This window comes from Lepisma saccharinum, chromosome 24 (assembly GCF_977018435.1).
Source record: "Lepisma saccharinum chromosome 24, izLepSacc3.1, whole genome shotgun sequence".
NCBI lineage: Eukaryota > Metazoa > Arthropoda > Insecta > Zygentoma > Lepismatidae > Lepisma > Lepisma saccharinum.
The window spans coordinates 44,489,828-44,508,285 of NC_139252.1; the positions used below are offsets into that span (position 1 = coordinate 44,489,828).

The following is an 18,458-nucleotide window of genomic DNA, read 5'->3' on the forward strand; positions in this document are numbered from 1 at the left end:
TGATGTATAAAGAAGCAAATTGCGGTATTATTACATGAGATAATGTGACAATCCTGAAATTACGTCATGGAATGTTAATTTGTGACCTGTATGGTCGCGTCAAGTATTATCGCTTAGTCAAGATTACTGTCAGTTTTCTGCAAAATTGTCTTCCTTACATGAAACAGACATCTACGTCCATACAAACCAGAAGGTCTGCTAATACACCAATTTCCAATGTGTAAGTTGAACGATTACTTGGAATATTTTAACTAATATTTTCATACTTTCGAAGATACTTAAAATTCTTAAAACTTTCTTAAGTTTTGTCACTATGCAAGAGGAAGTGCTTGGAAGCGAAATAAACACATCTGGTTGGAAAACTAGTGATGTCTTAGGCTAGTATATTTACATTCTAAGTAAACCCAAACTCATACACAAAAGAGATATACAAATAGTAGCACCTACAACTGTTGACCAAATTTATTTTACCAAGTTCAAACTTAATGTCCATGAAGGACATGAAGATAGACGAAGAAGGACCTTTTCGACACGGGATTCGAACCCGCATCACCTTAATCGCTAGACCACGAAGGTTGACCATTTGAAAATAAAGTGAAAGATTAGAGGATAGCTACGCTGACAGATATTACTTTTCTCTATCGACACATTTACAGAAAATCCTTTTCCAATGCCAGCACTGAAAGTATTTTAAGAGGAAATCTGAAGGCCTCATTTCAATTGGAAAGCATGGCCTGTAACACCAAAGAGGATTAAGGCTGTGCGATTTCTGAATAGAAATTCAACACCTGGATTTGAATGAAATGACGAAGGCATTTCTCATTATTAAATCCCTTCGTTACGATCCGATAAGCATGGAATAGGCCTCGCATTTCCCAGCCCATGTTTCTTTCCTGCTGCCGAGGTCGTTGTTAGTTGCACTAGGAAAGCGTGGCATTGTACAAAACGACTGATTCAGAGATTTGCCTTAACTTTTTTAAAAGACGTGTGCCGAGGGGGGAGGTTGAGTGTTCAATCCCCCGAAATATCTTCGATGTAGTAGTACTAAAATTAAAGCAAAATGCATGAAATGCATGTCGGAAATTTCTTGGAAATGTGAATTCGTTATTCTAGAAATTCGAAAGCAATTATCTTCAGGGGAAGATAGTGTGCAGAATTTGAGAGATTTTCACAAGAATTCACATTCCACCCCATACTCACACACATTCAAAGCACACATATGGCAACTACTTTTTCCTGCCGAACAGGTGGCAACACTGCAATGCCAGAATACATGTTTGAAAACCTGTTTCTCTACCTCCCTCTTTTTCTCAATCTTTCTATGTCTCTTTCTAACTTTGTTTCTCTACCTCCCCTTCTTCTTTTCCCCTTTGAAAATGAATGCCAATCTATAAGAATCGATTTTACACGTATAAATTAATTTCAGTCACAGTAATGTCAGTTATTATAAGGGAGTTGGAAGAGAATGATAACTTCAAACTGAATGACTTTTTCATGGAACAACACTATTGTGGGGATATACCTCGTTTGCCATCCATGGAAAAAATTTTGAGGCCCATGCCACAGGTTATAAAGAACCTTCTCGGCTACTGGAGCATGATGCTAAATCTCAGATACTTGGTACCGTCGTTTTCTAGTGACCAAGTGTAATTTATTTCAATATGGTCGGAATGGGCTCCCTACTGCTTAAAAGAAGCCTGACTATACAAGAGAGTATGAATTTCTCCCCATGTTGCAAGTAGAAGTGATTTTTCAAGTTGATTAAGCTGGAAACGATGTTTGAAAAATATGATAAGAATTCTCAGATTCCATTCATTCCTTATGACGATAAAACTCAACAACTACGGCTAAACAAATGGGAGTTTTCGATTTTTCCCTACGACAAGGCAAACCTTCAACGTGTCCTCTTTCCGTTCTTGTTTCTTCTACGCCTTCGAAAATTTGGTATTGCCAAGAGATCAAGTAAAATAATGTTACCATAAGCGTAAGAGCGCACAGGCCTCTCTTTCGCCAGCTCTAGGAGAAAGGTCGGTGGGGAAGGAGCAGTTTAGGGTCCTCGAATGTGGCTTGAAAACACAAACTGTTCCTCCTGCCGTTAAGAAAAAAATCCGTCGAGCGCTGTAGTAGCTTCTCTCCTCTTGGACACAAACTGAACTACTCTCTTTTGTTATATAGACCAATGGCGTTTTGTAATATAGGCATAACACAACTGGCATATGCATGAAAATTACATAAAAGTTTTGGCATTCACCTGGTGGAAGGATATGGGAATGGCATCGGGGAAGACGACCCACGTGACCACCTCCGTGCAGGGGGGAGTGGTGAGGGAGCCTTCGTACTTGTAGAAGTGGTCCAAGTCCTCCGGAAGCAGAGACGACAGGGGGAACGTATAGTTCAGGGCCACTTCGGTGCCAACCTCATCGACGTCCGTCAGGTGTCGGATGACAGGCTCCAGTTTCTTGTTGTGGTGCTCTCCTACCTGGAATTAAGAGGACGACACTTCGTTTTGAAAGTACGATACGGAGAGTTTGAAAATGGCGAAGCTAACAATAGAAAGGGTAGTATCTTTCAGTTATTACAAATTTTGTTGCAAATCAATGGCGTATTTAAAAGTGGTTCCAAGGGGTCTGGACCCCCCCCCCGAAACACATACCTCGTCCATTATTAAATCACTAAATTACATGTTTACTGTTGTGCAGTGGCGGCGATTGGGTTCCAAAACTAGGGGGGCAAGTTGCCAAATCTGGGGGGCAAAGACAGTTTACTTTCCCTCGTGGATAAGGTTTAGCATAGAGCGGGAGCAAAAGTGACAAAAAGTGGGGGTCAACTGCCCCCTTCACCCCCTAATCGCCGCCACTGCTATTGTGTATTGTGAAGTTGATTCATTGAGTGGATTAGATTGTCAGCTTTGTGCTCACAGTGCTTATGAAAATTTATGTCTACTACTGGTAATAATAATAAGCAAAAATAATGATCAGGAACTTTTCTTTTCACCAGCTGTACCTAGTAACCATTTTGTATTGAAGAAATAATCCATTAAAAAATCGACACTAATTCCTTTGGCAGGGTGACTGTTTTTTGAGAGATTTTAGTGATTTTAACTAGACATAAGCTAGAGAATGAGTGATATTACGTATATCCTATTCTTATACCATTACTTTACCTGCCCACGTAAAAATAATTTCTAATTTACTAATTTTAATAAAAATATAGTTAATAGGGGTGTCGGGGCACTTGCCCCCATTTTTGTCCCCGCACTATATCCTCTTAATGCTAAGCCTTAAAATTAAAAAAATAAAGAAAAGTTGTTTGCCTTTATGTTCTATACAGCAGTGGTCCTCAACCTTCGTGAAGCCACGGCTCGGTAAACTTTACTGGTAAATGCATTTCTAATTTTTTTAAAAAACTTTATGCGTTCATTAACATGTAATTTTGAAATTAAATATTAATAAAGAAATTATGACAATCATAAAGAGTGATTGTTCGATTATCTCTACGATTGTTGACAAATATATAATTAGGTTTAAATTAGTTGTGCACCACTGAATGAAATGTAATCTTAATAGCAACTAGTTGAGAAACGGATGACTTATATTACTTTATTCGCACACGCTCACACATATATAGAGAGAGACAATGTGAAAAATTATGCATTTTCAATAACTTGTTGTTCAAAGAATTTCTACGAGAAATTCAATTTATCAATATTTTCACTAAAGGCCTCCGGTTTCCTTGATTAATTGATTTTTGTTACTTAGTGTCGCTTTTTTCCCATCTTTGGCTAATCGCGACGATGAGGATTAGAGATGATATGATGACCTCACACAGAACACAGGGCCTCGCGTTTCCTGACCACGACCTTGTCCTTACCAGGAAGATGCGCAACTTATATGTTCTGAAATCACTAACAGCTATAACTCTAACCGGCCTAAACCACAAGAACCGCAAGGTGAAGCCTCAAAGGAATTAGAATCGTAAGAATTTTTCAAGCGGGAAAACATCTTGAGATCTTTACACAAGAGCGCCCGCAGAGTGGGGCCAGAGGAGGCACTTGCCCTCCCTGATTAGGAAAACCTTTATAAAATTCCAATGATGAAATTATAGCGTGAAAACATGGATGAGAGGTGCCATGAAAGAGCAAATTAAATGGTCTCTGTCTGATATCTGTGAATCGTGAAAAAGCACAAAAAACCAAAAAAACTGTACATCAACAAAGAGATAGATGTTTACGGAAAAGAAGCAAGGCGAATCCACTTTCTAAATAGTGGACTCATGTGTGAACTTGACAACAACGCCAAGGTATTTTCAATTCAATTTCAATTTTATGATTTGTATAATAATAAAAGGTCAAAGATCAGTTTTTATTATTGCAGGGCAATATACGTATAAAACCTTACTCTGCTCACAGTGTTCGAAGTGAAAATTCCTAGGGAGGAAAGGGGGGGGATTCTTACCCAGTTTAGGGAAAGGTGGGGGATGCTTGTATGGATCAACATGGAGAAATTGCAGTGCTTTGGGGATGCCTATGCAAAATATCCTTTTGGAGGATGCTTTATGAGAATATTCTTAACTGGGGATAGCATCCCCAAAATCCCCCTCACTTTGAACATTGCTGCCCATCTGAGAAAAATTCTGCGAGCGTCCTTGTCTTTGACACGCAAAGTCAGTCTCTCCAGGCTGCCAACATCAAAACATCAACCTTCAACAAATGCAAAAGAAACGTCAAGACTTCCTTCCATCTGCTACAAGAAACAAGAGAAAAAAGTATGATGTAATCGATACAGACGCGAAGTCATTTTGCAGGAAATTGAGTATTCCTCGGAGAAGAAAGACTAGTAGAGAGGCAGCACTTCGTTCCTACGCGTCAGCAAAAATTTGATGCGACTGGTGTTGTTACATCCGGTCGTAGCGGGCCACGAGCGGTTTTATTGTTGAGTCAGCAGAACGTTTCTGATCACGTTGAAGACATCGGAAGCGGTGAGGGGAGGGGGTCAATGGATTTGTCACGTTGTTTCTTGATGTATGCTAACCTAACACGTGCATATGTTTGTGTGTGTGTGTGTGGAGGAAATGCGCGCGCAACCATTGCGTATGATGGAAAGACATGAAGAAATGATTTAAAGATGGCGCCGAAGGTGCTGTACCCCCCGAAAGCTTAGCGGCTAAGGTTATTGCTCTGTAAAACAAGAGGCGTCGAGGGTTCGATTCCTGGTAGAGTCAATATTGATTGATTGATAGATTGAGTTAGTTTTTTAAGTCCGTTTTATGCACGGCAAAACTAATCAGGATTGGAGCTACAGTTGAAAAGTGGTGATTCGGACCACTATGTGCCTCCACCGAGTATCGAACCTGGGACCCTTTGATTACAAGGCGACGATGTCAATATTGAATGGTCTCGATTAGCCTGTGTGTAAATAAAGGCAACAAAATGGTTGAGTTCGAAAATCGAGTTGGGTTAGTGGTTAATGTTGTCGCCTGGTAATGAAGAGGTCGCGGGTTGGATTTTCTAGGTAGTTAAATGAGGCCAATTGTTTTGTCCCGCCATTATAGGTCCCGATTAGTCCATCTGTGCATAAATAGTATTTCAATAAAATCAAAATGGCGGCCGCGTTTTGTGTTTAGCGGCGGCGGCGGTGGCGACCGGGGCGCGGTACGGGGCGGGGTGGGGCGGCGCGGCGCGGGGGGTGTTTTTTATTCAGCGAGATGTTTTAACCAAGTGGTTGGGGGTTCGATTCCCAATGTTGGTGAAAATTGGATATTCAATTGTATTTGTTTAAAAGTTCCGATTAGCTTTTTGTGCAAGGATGTTTATGCTGTAATGAAAAGGTCCCCGGGTTCGATTCACAAGGTCAAATTGGCTGATAATGATGTTGTTTTTAAAATAAAAAAAAAATAAATGTGAATAAATTAGAATCTGTTGTTTTGCCGTGTGGGGCCCCAGTAACGATTATCTTAAATGCATAAAGAGTAGGTAAAATAAGCAAGATGGCCGTCACTATTGTTTTGTGATCAAAGAGGAGTCACAGGTTCGATTCAATCAAAGGAGGCAACATTCTATGTTTCAATTCCATGTAAAAGTCTAAAGTTACGTTTCGATTAACCTCAATGCATAAAGAGGAATTAAACAAAAACAAGCAAAATGGCGACAGATGTGATAAAAGAAAAAATGAATTAGTTTTTTTATAGTGACAAGAAAAAATAGCGAATCACTGTTAGAAATAGAATGAAAATAAAGATACTTGCTTTTGCGTGTCCAGCGCTGTGCAGAAAAGCTCTCATGCTTTATCTCCGACAAGTCCACAATACACAATTTTTTTTATTGTATAGTTAATTATTAATGTTGTTATTAACACAGATTCTTACCAGTGTGAAGAAAATCTCTCATGCTTTATCTCCGACAAGTCCACAATGCACACTTTTTCATTATATAGTTAATTATTAATGTTGTTATTAACGATTGTTACCAGTAAAAATATAAACCATGAGGATTTTTAAAAGGGTGATAAGTGAAAAAAACCAAGACATATATTTTATCCCTGTTTATTACCAATATTTACAAAATTCAAAAGAGCCGCACACACACACACACACACACACACACACACATACATATGTAAAATGTTTATATTGTGTCACCAGTTTATCAGCATGTTATTTAACAAGTTTTTATTCTTCAAGTTTGTTCACTCACCCACATAAGGAATTGTGTCACTATCATATCCATTTTCTGCTGCAACCACTGAATTAAAATGTTTCACTATTTTTTCCACAAGCATGTTCTCGCAAAAAACAAACACTTCTTTGGAAAGTCTTTTTCCGTCGATGTTTTGTATAGACAAAGGCTCAGGTTTTGTACATCCATGTAGATGGGAAAGCACAAACTTCTCCTTATTACATGCATGGACAGGGGAAATATCTGTGCAACCGAAACATTGTTCGCGAAGGTCGAGAATGCAAGATTCCACACAGTTTCCAAAATATGATTTCAGATACGGCGACACTGTTTCACACATAACTTTCGCATGCTCGATGCACACAAATATGTTCATAAAGTTCCGCCACGAACTTTCTGCGATGAACACTATCTCCAGGGAACCGTAAGCTGGTTTCTTCCTTATAATGATCTGACGGCGATTGTACAGTGTGGTTATCAGCAATTCATGTTGCTCACTTAGTGGGTAGGAAACACGAGGCTGCTCACCTGGAATAGCGATGTAATTGTCGATTACTGGAAACAATTCCTGAAGAGCGTGCCACTCCTGCAACTGTAGTTCAACACCGGCCGCCCCGCTTCTGTGTAGCCTGACCACAGGTTGGAAATCCAGATGAGAGGAAAGTCCGATTGAGATAACCTTTGTTTTCGAAGCATTCAAATAGTAGACGTGATCAAATAATATCGACTGGCGTATAAGACTAGTTACTTGTTTTTGTTCTTCAGGTAAATGCTGATCGCTCTCTTTCTGAAGAACCCCCTTGAAATTAGTGTACGGTTGAAATCTTTTTTTCAGCGGCATCGAAATAGAGGATTCCATGACTAAGAACTGCGAGATACTGCATGTCGCAGCGTGCAGATATACATTTGAAGACATGCGTGGGTGTGTTTTTGAGACGCATGCGCGCGTAGCAAACCAAGCATGTGCTGGACAAAAAAGGTGGAGGGGGCGGGGCGTTACAAAGATCAATGGTGAAAGAAAAATCAGCAGAATATCATAAACGTCATATTGAGGAAATATTGGATAACAAATATTAATTAATTTAATTAAAGCATCAACCGCATTGTCGATCTGAAATTAGGTTTATAGACAGGGGGCAAAATGGAAAATATCGACGATGTTCTAGTATTGGATTGTTTCTGTATTTCCATCGGTATAATCCTCCACCACATTTGAAGCATACTGTTTTATCCTCTTTTTGAATGTAAAATAATCCTGCTTCGGACAGAGCTTCTACAAACGGGAATTCTTTTGATTGCCAGTTTCTGAAAGAGGACAATCTAGCATTGAAAGATCCCATCTCTGGATATTGCGTCATTGTTCTGTAAAGACACAAAACAAGATAAATATTATAAGTAAGCTGTTGTAAACTGTAACGCTACAAAATTATTAATATACTATTAGGACTATATGTAACTTGTATAAAATTTCAAACAGTATTTACTGTCAATATTTTCTAGTATACGTACCGAGTATTATAAATTTAATTTACGAGTCAGCAAATAAGTTGTTATAATATTGTCGTTTTTTATCGGTACTGGGAATAAAATTTGAAATTTATGCATGGGTTTACCAGAGGCTCTATGGAATAAATACAGAAAACAGTAATGCCCACAGTACACAGACCCGTAACTTTGTATCTGATGAGTGTTGTACGTATAGAATTTAGAGTTATTTTCCAAAAATCGCAAATGGTTATGCACATGTGGAGGTTTTCCGTAACTATCAAAAAATTCCCCCCGGGAGTTACTGTCTATGTAAATTGCTACCCAGTGCTTCCCGGGGCTATCTTTGGGATCTGTATTTACAATCAACGCTGCTGGTAGTTCCACATGTACAGGTAATTCATTAGCTGCGAAAACCCCAACATGATGATTGTCAAAGGCTCTATTTGATATTAACCCGTGAAGCAAATTTAAAGTCGACAGCATTGCTGGACACTAAATAGTAATATTGTGCAACTCACCTTGTTATACAATTAATCCAGATGAATATCTCTTTGATTATTAATTTCCATGAGAGCGTCAAATTCAGAGTAGATAACACAAGTCACAGTAGATTCCAAAGCCGATTTGAAGTGGACTTCCAAGCTAACAGCCCCTTGCCGTTGAAGACTGCAGTGGGATATGGCACTTGCAGCTGCGTCTGGTGTTATATCGAAAACAAGTAATGCGTATCCCTGGGGGTATTCCTCACGCGATATATTGTTTCCTTCATCCATATAGTGTATCCCTGTTCCAGAGAATAATGTGTGATATGCTGTTATGTACTTGTTGTTTTCAAAGTCTGGTTGAAGTGGTTTGCCGGGAATTTGGACTCCATCAACATATAAAGTAAAGAAGTTGTAATTGAAATGTTGAAAATTGAATGGGTTTGTAGACAGAGCAGGGGCGGCGCGTGCCTTTTCAGTCAGGCAGGGCACATTTTTCTTTTGGGTGGGGAGGGGGTCAGTTTACCTCTATATTCCTCTTTAAGGTTTTTGAGGGGAGTTCCTTGATATGGAGTAAGTAAATTGTTTGAACAATTTGGAATAAAATTAACATTCTGATCAAGATATCTCTCCAAAGAGCATTAAATACTCACTACGTAGGAATACGAAAAATCAGCAACGTATGGAACAAATTACATGAATAAAAAAAAAACTCGAATATTGACGTCGGAACCCTATACGCTTGCAGTAACTAAACTTTGGGTAGATACTGGACAGTGACGTGCGGTGACGTCGACACTTGGGGTAGCAATGAGTGGCGTGCCCAACGGGTCATAACCCCCCCCCCCTTTAGGGCCCAGTATTCCTAAAAGAAGAACGTCAAATACAGGAAAAATTGCAAAGTTAGGAATGAGTACAAAAAATTGTACACATAACTTCCACCCACTTTCGAAAATCAAAAACGATTTGATTTGACTACTGAGCCAGAGATGCCGGGTTTGAATCTCGGCTTGACAATGGGTGATCTTTGTGTGTCCCTTCATCAATTATATCGTATCGTCTTCGCGATTAGCCAAAAATGGCGGAAAGCGAAGTAAAATAAACCAAATCAAACAATAAATCAATGAATGATTTGATTTGATTCGCTTTTTTGACACATTTGGTTAATCGCGAAGATGATACGACAAAATTAATGAAGGGACAAACACAAAGAACACCCATGTCCAGGTAGGGGTTCGAACCCGGAACTCCTGGTGTTGTAGCGCGTTGTGGTAACCACTCCCCCCCCCCCCCCGGTTGGTTGATTTGACGTTTTAAGTCCATTTTATACACAGAAAGGCTAATCGGGACTAGAACTATATTTTAATGTGGGATCCGAACCACTATATACCTCCATCGGGTACAGATCCGGGACCACTTGCACTCCTCCGCAGAGGTCGGCCGACAACAAACATGTGAGGAAGGCGCTAACCATTCGGATACGTGGGTATCGGTAAAGCAAACTGCATTTTTCCTGAGTAGTAATTTTCAATTGAATTTTTGAAATACCATCTTTATATATGATTAACGTTTTTTTTCAAAAATTTTGCATTGCTTGATTTCCCTAATTTCCCCATCTCACGATCTCGTTACTGAAGGATCCGGGCTCAAGTCCTGGCCTTTGCATGAGTGCTTTTTTTGCAACCAATCTTCACCAGTTTAATTTAATCAACGTTCATCGTCGTGGCAGAAATTAGGTAAAGCGATGGATGAGAGAAGAAAATACAAATATTTTCTTCCCAGTGCATCTGCAGGGCACTGTGAAATCAGGAGCCTAGAATTCTCTGTTCATGATTGTCCCTCACGACTTTCCAAGCTCTTAGCTACTTATTCCGATTAAATCAATACAGCTAGAAAAAGTGATGGGTAATAAAACACACCTATAAACATACCTTTTTTCTACTTTCTTCAATGATAATCATTTGGCTTTTTGAGTTCTGGGATACATTTTTCATTTCTAATTTTTTCATAATTCACTGCAGACAGAGTAGAACACATAAGAACAAGAATGCACGCTCGTCATGAATTCTAGCCTGAATTGTTGTTTGTGAGGTCCGTTCATCAGTTTCATCATATCATCACTCATCCTCATTTTCGCGATAACCAAATGTGGCAGAAAAGCGAAGTAAAATAAACGAAACCAACAACAAGAATTAGAACGCACGTTCACTTGCCCAAATAAGTACATCCGTATTTATGATTGTTTAGCTTATCCATTTTTTTTATTGGAGGCCAAGAGATTAGTATATTTAAATTAAACACTACTAAAACGAGAGCAAGAGAGAGCGTGAGCAAATATTTGTTAATTAATCATTATATATTCCATATTTAAAAAAAAGCATAGCGTAACATTTTTGTCTGCACGTAAGACGTTCCAATTGCATAAATAATAAAAGTACATCATCCCATATTTTACAACGTGTAAAAAGTAGTGTAAATACAGAGAATAGAAGTACTGCAGAAAAATTTCCCCTTAGAGAGGATTTACAAAGGAAGCGAAGGGAATCCAATCCCCTATCTGTCCTATAGGAGATAGACTGGAGGACCTGAAAGCACGGGCTTTCAACCATTGGAGCGGGGGCGAGGGGCCAAGGGAGGTACAGGCAGAAATCTTCCCATTCCCTTCGAAAACCCGTTTCTACGTGGAACTGTGAGGCAGAGAAAGAGCGAGCTAGGCCGCTGAACGCACCGAGGGACGAGAAGCGCGTGAAAAAAAGTGTTGCATATGAACTGTGGCTTCAACAAAAGAATAAATATTGTGATTTGAAAATAATTAGAGATTTGAGATTGATTGATCTATCTCTGCTAGACTAGCTACTCCTCAGTGCACGTCACTGATACTGGAATGATTAGGAAAATGTTACACTGCAGTTTCTCTTCCATTGTCAATGAATTGAAAGGCGTAGATATTAAAGTTTCTACATGATTCAATGTCATATTCACCAAGTATCCACTAATATCAATGACTAACTAGGAAGATGATGCAGCGTTAAGTTCAGTTACAACATTTTACAATGGCCATGTACCCCCAAAAAGTTCGTTTATACTTACGAAGATATTCTGCATGTCAAGTTGCTGGAACACAGACACAATTACACAAATAAATAAACACGTACAGTAACTATAAAATCGCGAAAAACTAATTATTTCATAAGCGACCAATACGCACAGACGAAACGCAACGCAAACTCACACACTAACTCAAATCCAAATCCGTATTACAATGGGAAGAAAGAAGGATCTTTTTAAAAATACGAGGGACTAGTTTGTGCAATAAAAAGTGTTGTCAACTTTTCAGGTCGCCGGAACAAGCGCGAAGAAAAGCATTCGAGGGATTTTTTTCTATCTTATTGCTGCAGGCTGGAAGAACGAATGAACTGCCTGCCAAGCGTTGGAAACACTGAACGGCGAATGAGGCAAACATGAATGGGCAGGGCACCTCGTTCCCTGCCCAGAGACGGCTACGAATTTCGCGCTTTTCCATTGTGAGGGGACCGTCCCTTGCCGATGCTGTAAATGTTTGGATCAGTCAGTGACGTCACGTCTCCGGGGCAGAGCCGAGATTGAACTCTCTCCAACAGGACGGAGAAATACGTATATTAACCTCGCACAGGGTGCATACCCTGTAAGTCTGGTTGCAGTAACGTAGGGGTTGAGGGAAAAAAAAATATTTACGCGTATATACCGATCGTCTCTTCAGATGAACTTTTTATGTTAAAATTGTTGTGGGGCAGTGCCCTAGTTGCCCTTTATGTAGCATCGCCACTGCGACAGAGTGCCGTTGAATGCATCGTTGGTAACAAACCCCACAACTAATCGTTTCGGAAGACGTCCAAGTATCACATTGTCAATTGTTTTTGAAACAATATCTTTTGGAATAGTTACAGCTTTAAGTTGTACTCTTGTTAGAGGGTATTTTGCTGTATGTTTTTGCAGTATGCGATTGTGACTAAGTTTGATGGATGAACTGACCGATACTTTTCTCACATATAGTGTAGCATCCAGAATTTCCACTTTGCCTTCACTGTCATCTAATCCCATCAAGCAGAAAGAGTTTTTCGAAGAAATCAGTTTTATTCGCATTTCCACTCCATTGATCAAAAATTTCTCTTGATTGAAAATATCAGAATGCAAGTAACCAAACATATCAAATGTTTTACTCTGTTTTGTTAGTTGGTAACGTTTTGTAAAGCCTTTGTTGTCTTCCGAAACGTTATTAAAAGCGCCTGCTGTATCCTTGTACCACAATGCACTTTGGAGATGAGATGATTTTGCAGATATGTCATAGTTCAGTGCTTTTTCAAAATAAGACCTGTATGGGTGCATGTGAGATGGAAACGAGATGAGTTTGTTATTTAAGTAGATTTGTACTTCGCTGAACATTGCATTGAGAAAATCATTCACAGGCCCAATTGTTTTATCTGTGGGTAGCAATAACTGACCATTCGCTTTTACAATTCTGGCATCTATATTCAACATTGTGTGTGCTAAATCCATATAATCATCACCATGTCTAGGTATTACAAACTCGGTGGGGGCATTATCTGCCAGAGAACTAACAGGTTTGTATCCGATGGTGTGGTGTTCTAAGATGCTTGTCTGAGTAGGTTTTACCAAGAAAATATCCAATTCACTTTTAAAACACTCACATGATTTCTCCCTAATTAGCGCCATATCTAATCAAAAATATCTGACGTTATTTGAAATTTTTTACGGTTGCGTTTGGTTGTTTTCTTGGTGTTTGTATTGGCACTGGATCTCTTCTTTCTCTGAGCGGTCCTTCCAGTTCGCTGTCCCGAAGCAGAGTGATTCCTTTTGAAATGTTTATGCCCCTGATAACCTGAACCAATCATTTCCTTTAGCTTTGTTTCAGCTTTTCTTTTAAGATTTGATCTGGCATCCAAAATTCTGGATTGTAGTGACTGTTTTAGGGGTGTTTTGTCTACAACATCACCTAACACATTTACCCCTGTTTTTAACATTTCTTTCCCTACAGCTTTCGCTCCTTTCTTGATAAGAGGCAAAGCTGACCGAAAAAGTCCTCCAAGAAAACTTCCAATGCCATGTCCTTTTTGATAGGCAGCACCGTAATATATGTTACCCACACCAGATCCAGCTTGTTGATGGTAGTATTGAAAATATGGGTCATTCATAATCACAGCTTTTCACCACAACATCTAAAATGAAGTTTCAAACACACTAGTCCGAAGGAGAATGGGATGTGTGCACCAGTGCTGTCCCTTAAGTCAATTTCTATTTGTTCGAAATTATGTTCCTGCACTGGGATGTAATGTGGTGAATCGAAAATTTGCACACCATCACTTCCAAAAGTATGTTCCATAGGATTAATGTTTATAATACGTAATAGAGGGGCGATAGCATCTCCCACCATATGTGATTCCACAATATCTGTGTAAATATACATCTGGGAAGGAATCTCTCTCACAACATTTGGAGGCGAGCGTCCAATTTTTACTTCTGATAGATCATCGGTCGGTTTAAAACCTAATATCCGTGCCAGTTGAGGTGACAATTGTACATTTATGTTTCTCTGCTTGGTAGATATATCAACAGTCACATGTTTGTACGCAGGATGATTTCGGAGACTAAAATTTAATGTTTCAGAATATTTATTGATTTCTGCAACAATGCTGTTTATAGATGCGTAATAGCCTTCGGATATTCGAAGTTCGTTCCATTTGACATCATCCATAGATTTATATTGAATATAGTGTTAAATCTTGTAACGTTTAGTATTGAATAAGGATAATGCACTTCTACCAATGCCATCTCCCATTTGTTGGTGTCCAACTCCACACGGTTCTGAAGCTTTGTGCTGTAATTAGTTAGAGTATTACTTGGGGAAATATTTCATGGAACTGTTACTAGGCAAAGTAATGTAGAAAGCGTTTGCTTTTCTCATAATGTGTTATAAAGGTTATTTGAACCACTGATGAGAATATCTACAAAAATTTATGCCTCTCTCTCTCTTTTTTTGACTCCAAAAACGATTCGCTAATCCAACTGTCAAATAATCTGGAGTAACCTTTCCAATGAACTAACAACTTTTTACTGGCTCCTTTACCTTTGGTCGCAAGGATTTTATCAATTTCATGCATATCCGGTAAGCGGACCAGTTGCAACTCTTCCGTATAAAATGTTCCATCGATTTTATGTCCTTGTAGATCTTTTAATTCATACACTTGAGGATTTATTTTCAAAATACGTTCCACCACAAATATTTCTCTTGTCCAATTTTCCATGTAACCTTTGTCAAAGCGTTTTTTGGTTTTTGTTATTCTCACTGTATCTCCTATTTTGAATGGCATCTTCAATGACAATAGTGGAGATGAATCAGATTTGAGTTTTTTGTCATACATATTGTGCCATACTTTCAAAACCTTCTCAGGAGTAACATCTGCTGTTGCCATTTTAATACTCGAGTGAATTTTATGATTATAAGCTTTCAAAAGCTTTGGGAGTACATTAACATAACAGCTGGTTCTTTGCTTAGTAAAATACTTCCACATGCGTTCCTTTAAAGTTCTGTTGAATCTTTCAACAATACTAGGTTTAATATCAGGATTCTTTGTTGCAAAATAAATATTTTGTTTTTTGAGATATTCCTGCACAATACTGTTGGTAAACTCACGGCCTTTGTCAGTTTGTAATTTCAAAGGTTTTCTTTTGCTTTGTTTGAAAATTTGCTGGAAAGCCTTTTTTATACATACACCAGTTTTATTTTTTACAGGGACAGCCCAAGCATGCCTGCTAAAAATATCAATAACTGTGAGTATATGTCTGTACCCTTTGTTGTGATTCCGCAAACTCTGCATGTCATTCAAGTCAGCCTGCCATTGGTCATCGATATTATGCACAAAATAAAAGTTTCTCGGAAATCGACGCTTTACAGGTCTATGCAAAGTGTATGCAGTTTGCTTTGTCAACCAATGTTTGATTGTTGACAATGGTATGGATTTTTTTACAGCTTTCCATAGTGTTGAAGCTGTAGAATAGGATGCTGGATGAGATGGATTGTACCAGATATTCTCTAATATTTTTTCGCTCATGGTTTGTATCTTGACCAAACTGGAACAGTACGTTTACGTTTGTGCCCTGGAAATGATGATACAAAAGAAATTGGTTCTTTTTCTTCTTCTTCTTCTTCTGCTGCTTCTGTTAATTCTTGTGCCTCTTCTTGGTTAGCCCCGGACAGCGGGATATGGCTTCCGGGGTTGCCAAAAACAATCTGTTGAATAAACTCCTGTCTCCGGGGGTTTCCAATATATTCTTGAGGAATATTAGATAACGCCAGAGCTCTATTGAACAGTTGCCACCCAACAGGATTGCTTGTTTTTCGTGGTCGAATTATATCCGATACTAGATCGACAATATTTGAGCCTTCAATTTTATTATTGTTAATAAAAACTGCCCCATATTTATCCCAAACAATATTACTATTATGTAAAAGACGTTCATACAACAGTTCGGCTTTTCTACGATACATGCTAGGTGTAGCAGCTAGAATTTCTTCTTTCATATCAGTCAACTTCTCAGTAGATTCTGTAATCGGTAGCGACACAGGTTCTCTTTGTTTTCGAGTAATAGACAGAAATTTTTGGAGCACAATGCTGTAACGATTCCATTTTTCATCATCCGAAAGACCTTTGAGATTCAAAATTACTTGCATATCCTGATCCAATTGCGATAAGGATGTAGATGGTGCAGACATAACAGGATGTCTTATGTTATCCATAAATTCTTGAGGTATTATAACCATTTTTTTGGCATGCTCCATGTTCAGATTTTTTTTTCACTTAAATAAACTTGATAACACACCTCCTATTAAAGGGGCTAATAACGCAGGTAGAAATCCTCCGTGTTGCACTAGTATCTGTTTCTTCTGCTTTGTAGAGTGTCCTTTGGCAGAGAGATTACGTATCACCTTCTTGTACCGGCTCAATCTTGTTTTCTGAGGTGTTGAAAGAGGAACATTCCCTTTTAGAACATTGTAACAACACTCACAGATTGAATTAACTAAGGAAGAATCAGCAGCTTGTAATATCGCTCTGCGAAGAGCTGGTTTAGCATCCGACAAAACTTGGAGCACTTTAGCGTGTTTCACTCTTGGAGCCATGATGACAGAATAAACGACTAGTGATTATGCTTGCTTTTTTTGTAGGAATATATACATAATTGATATCATCGTCGGGAAATATCCGAGACCGAAAACGTACTTCTTCCGGAGTGTTCTGCTTCAGATCAAACAGCAAATATCCATGGGGTTCAGCGGTGGCATTGTAATATGCATCTTTTATAAAATTTGGATTCTCCGGGTATACTTGTCTAGATAAATAATTAATTTGGGCTCTGTCTCTTGGATTTTTGAAGCATACAATATAATGACTATTTAAAGATATATCTCTATTCCCTTTTCCCTGATGGAATAGATTTTGAGTGATAAAGAAAAGACTAATATCACGATGATGACACCCTTTTGTGAATAAATCTGTGACTCTTTGATCGCATTCCCTCATCTGATAATAATAAGATGAGGTCCAGAATTTGGCACAAATTGGTCAATATTAGGCATTCCTTCCCGAAATTGTACAAAACCAGGGAAATCATTGTATGCAGATTGCCATTCCCCGTAGCACACCAAAATATTGTTGAATTTTACATTTACCATTTGGGGTAAACACTGTAGAAAATGCTTCACAAAATATGTCTTTCCGCATCCTGATGGACCAGCCAATATTGCAGAGAACGGGTGTTTCCACAAGCACTCCATTTCTCAAACTGTGAAGAATGTTTTAAATTACATATAATATAAAAGTCGAATGTTATGAATATTTTTCTAGTTGTTAGATTTTACTGATATGTTGTATCTTCAAATTACATATATATATATATTATATTGTATTGTATTATATATATATATATATATATATACTTCATCAATAAATAAATTGTGTGTGTCTGTATATATATATATATATATATATATATATATATATATATATATATATACACACACACACACACACACACATACAGACAATTTTCATTTAGTACAAAATTCACTTCACAACAGCACAACAAATGCCAGGTAGCATTACCACTGTACGCATGCGCGTTTGTAAACCCCGCCTTCATATTCCGAGCATCAGCGTTGTGTTAGATAACTCTCCATTGTTTCAACAACGATAAACAGCTTGGTGGTCAAGATCAAATTGGTTCTGGAATCTACTGTGACGTGTACCGTCTACTTTGAAGTATAAAAAGGTGAGGAATCGAACCCTCGACGCCTCTTGTTTTACAGAGCAATAACCTTAGCCGCTAAGCTTTCGGGGGATACAGCACCTTCGGCGCCATCTTTAAATCATTTCTTCATGTCTTTCCATCATACGCAATGGTTGCGCGCGCATTTCCTCCACACACACACACACACACACACACACACACACACACAAACATATGCACGTGTTAGGTTAGCATACATCAAGAAACAACGTGACAAATCCATTGACCCCCTCCCCCCACCGCTTCCGATGTCTTCAACGTGATCAGACACGTTCTGCTGACTCAACAATAAAACCGCTCGTGGCCCGCTACGACCGGATGTAACATAACACCAGTCGCATCAAATTTTTGCTGACGCGTAGGAACGAAGTGCTGCCTCTCTACTAGACTCTATGCAAAACAAGTTCCTATGAACTAACCTCCGACAGCAGACTGAATGCCTCCAAAGATAAGTTTCGTGTACCCGTGTTCCT

General features: G+C 38.8%; 1 protein-coding gene across 1 annotated transcript in view; it reads right to left on the minus strand.

The window, feature by feature from the left end:
* The window catches only part of LOC145978170 (uncharacterized), a 99,148-nt gene that overhangs the window by 47,528 nt on the left and 33,162 nt on the right, over window positions 1–18,458 (minus strand). The window contains exon 7 of the mRNA XM_083110609.1: window positions 2,252–2,479. Coding sequence (XP_082966735.1) covers window positions 2,252–2,479 — 228 coding nt within the window. The remainder of the gene's footprint in view (window positions 1–2,251; window positions 2,480–18,458) is intronic.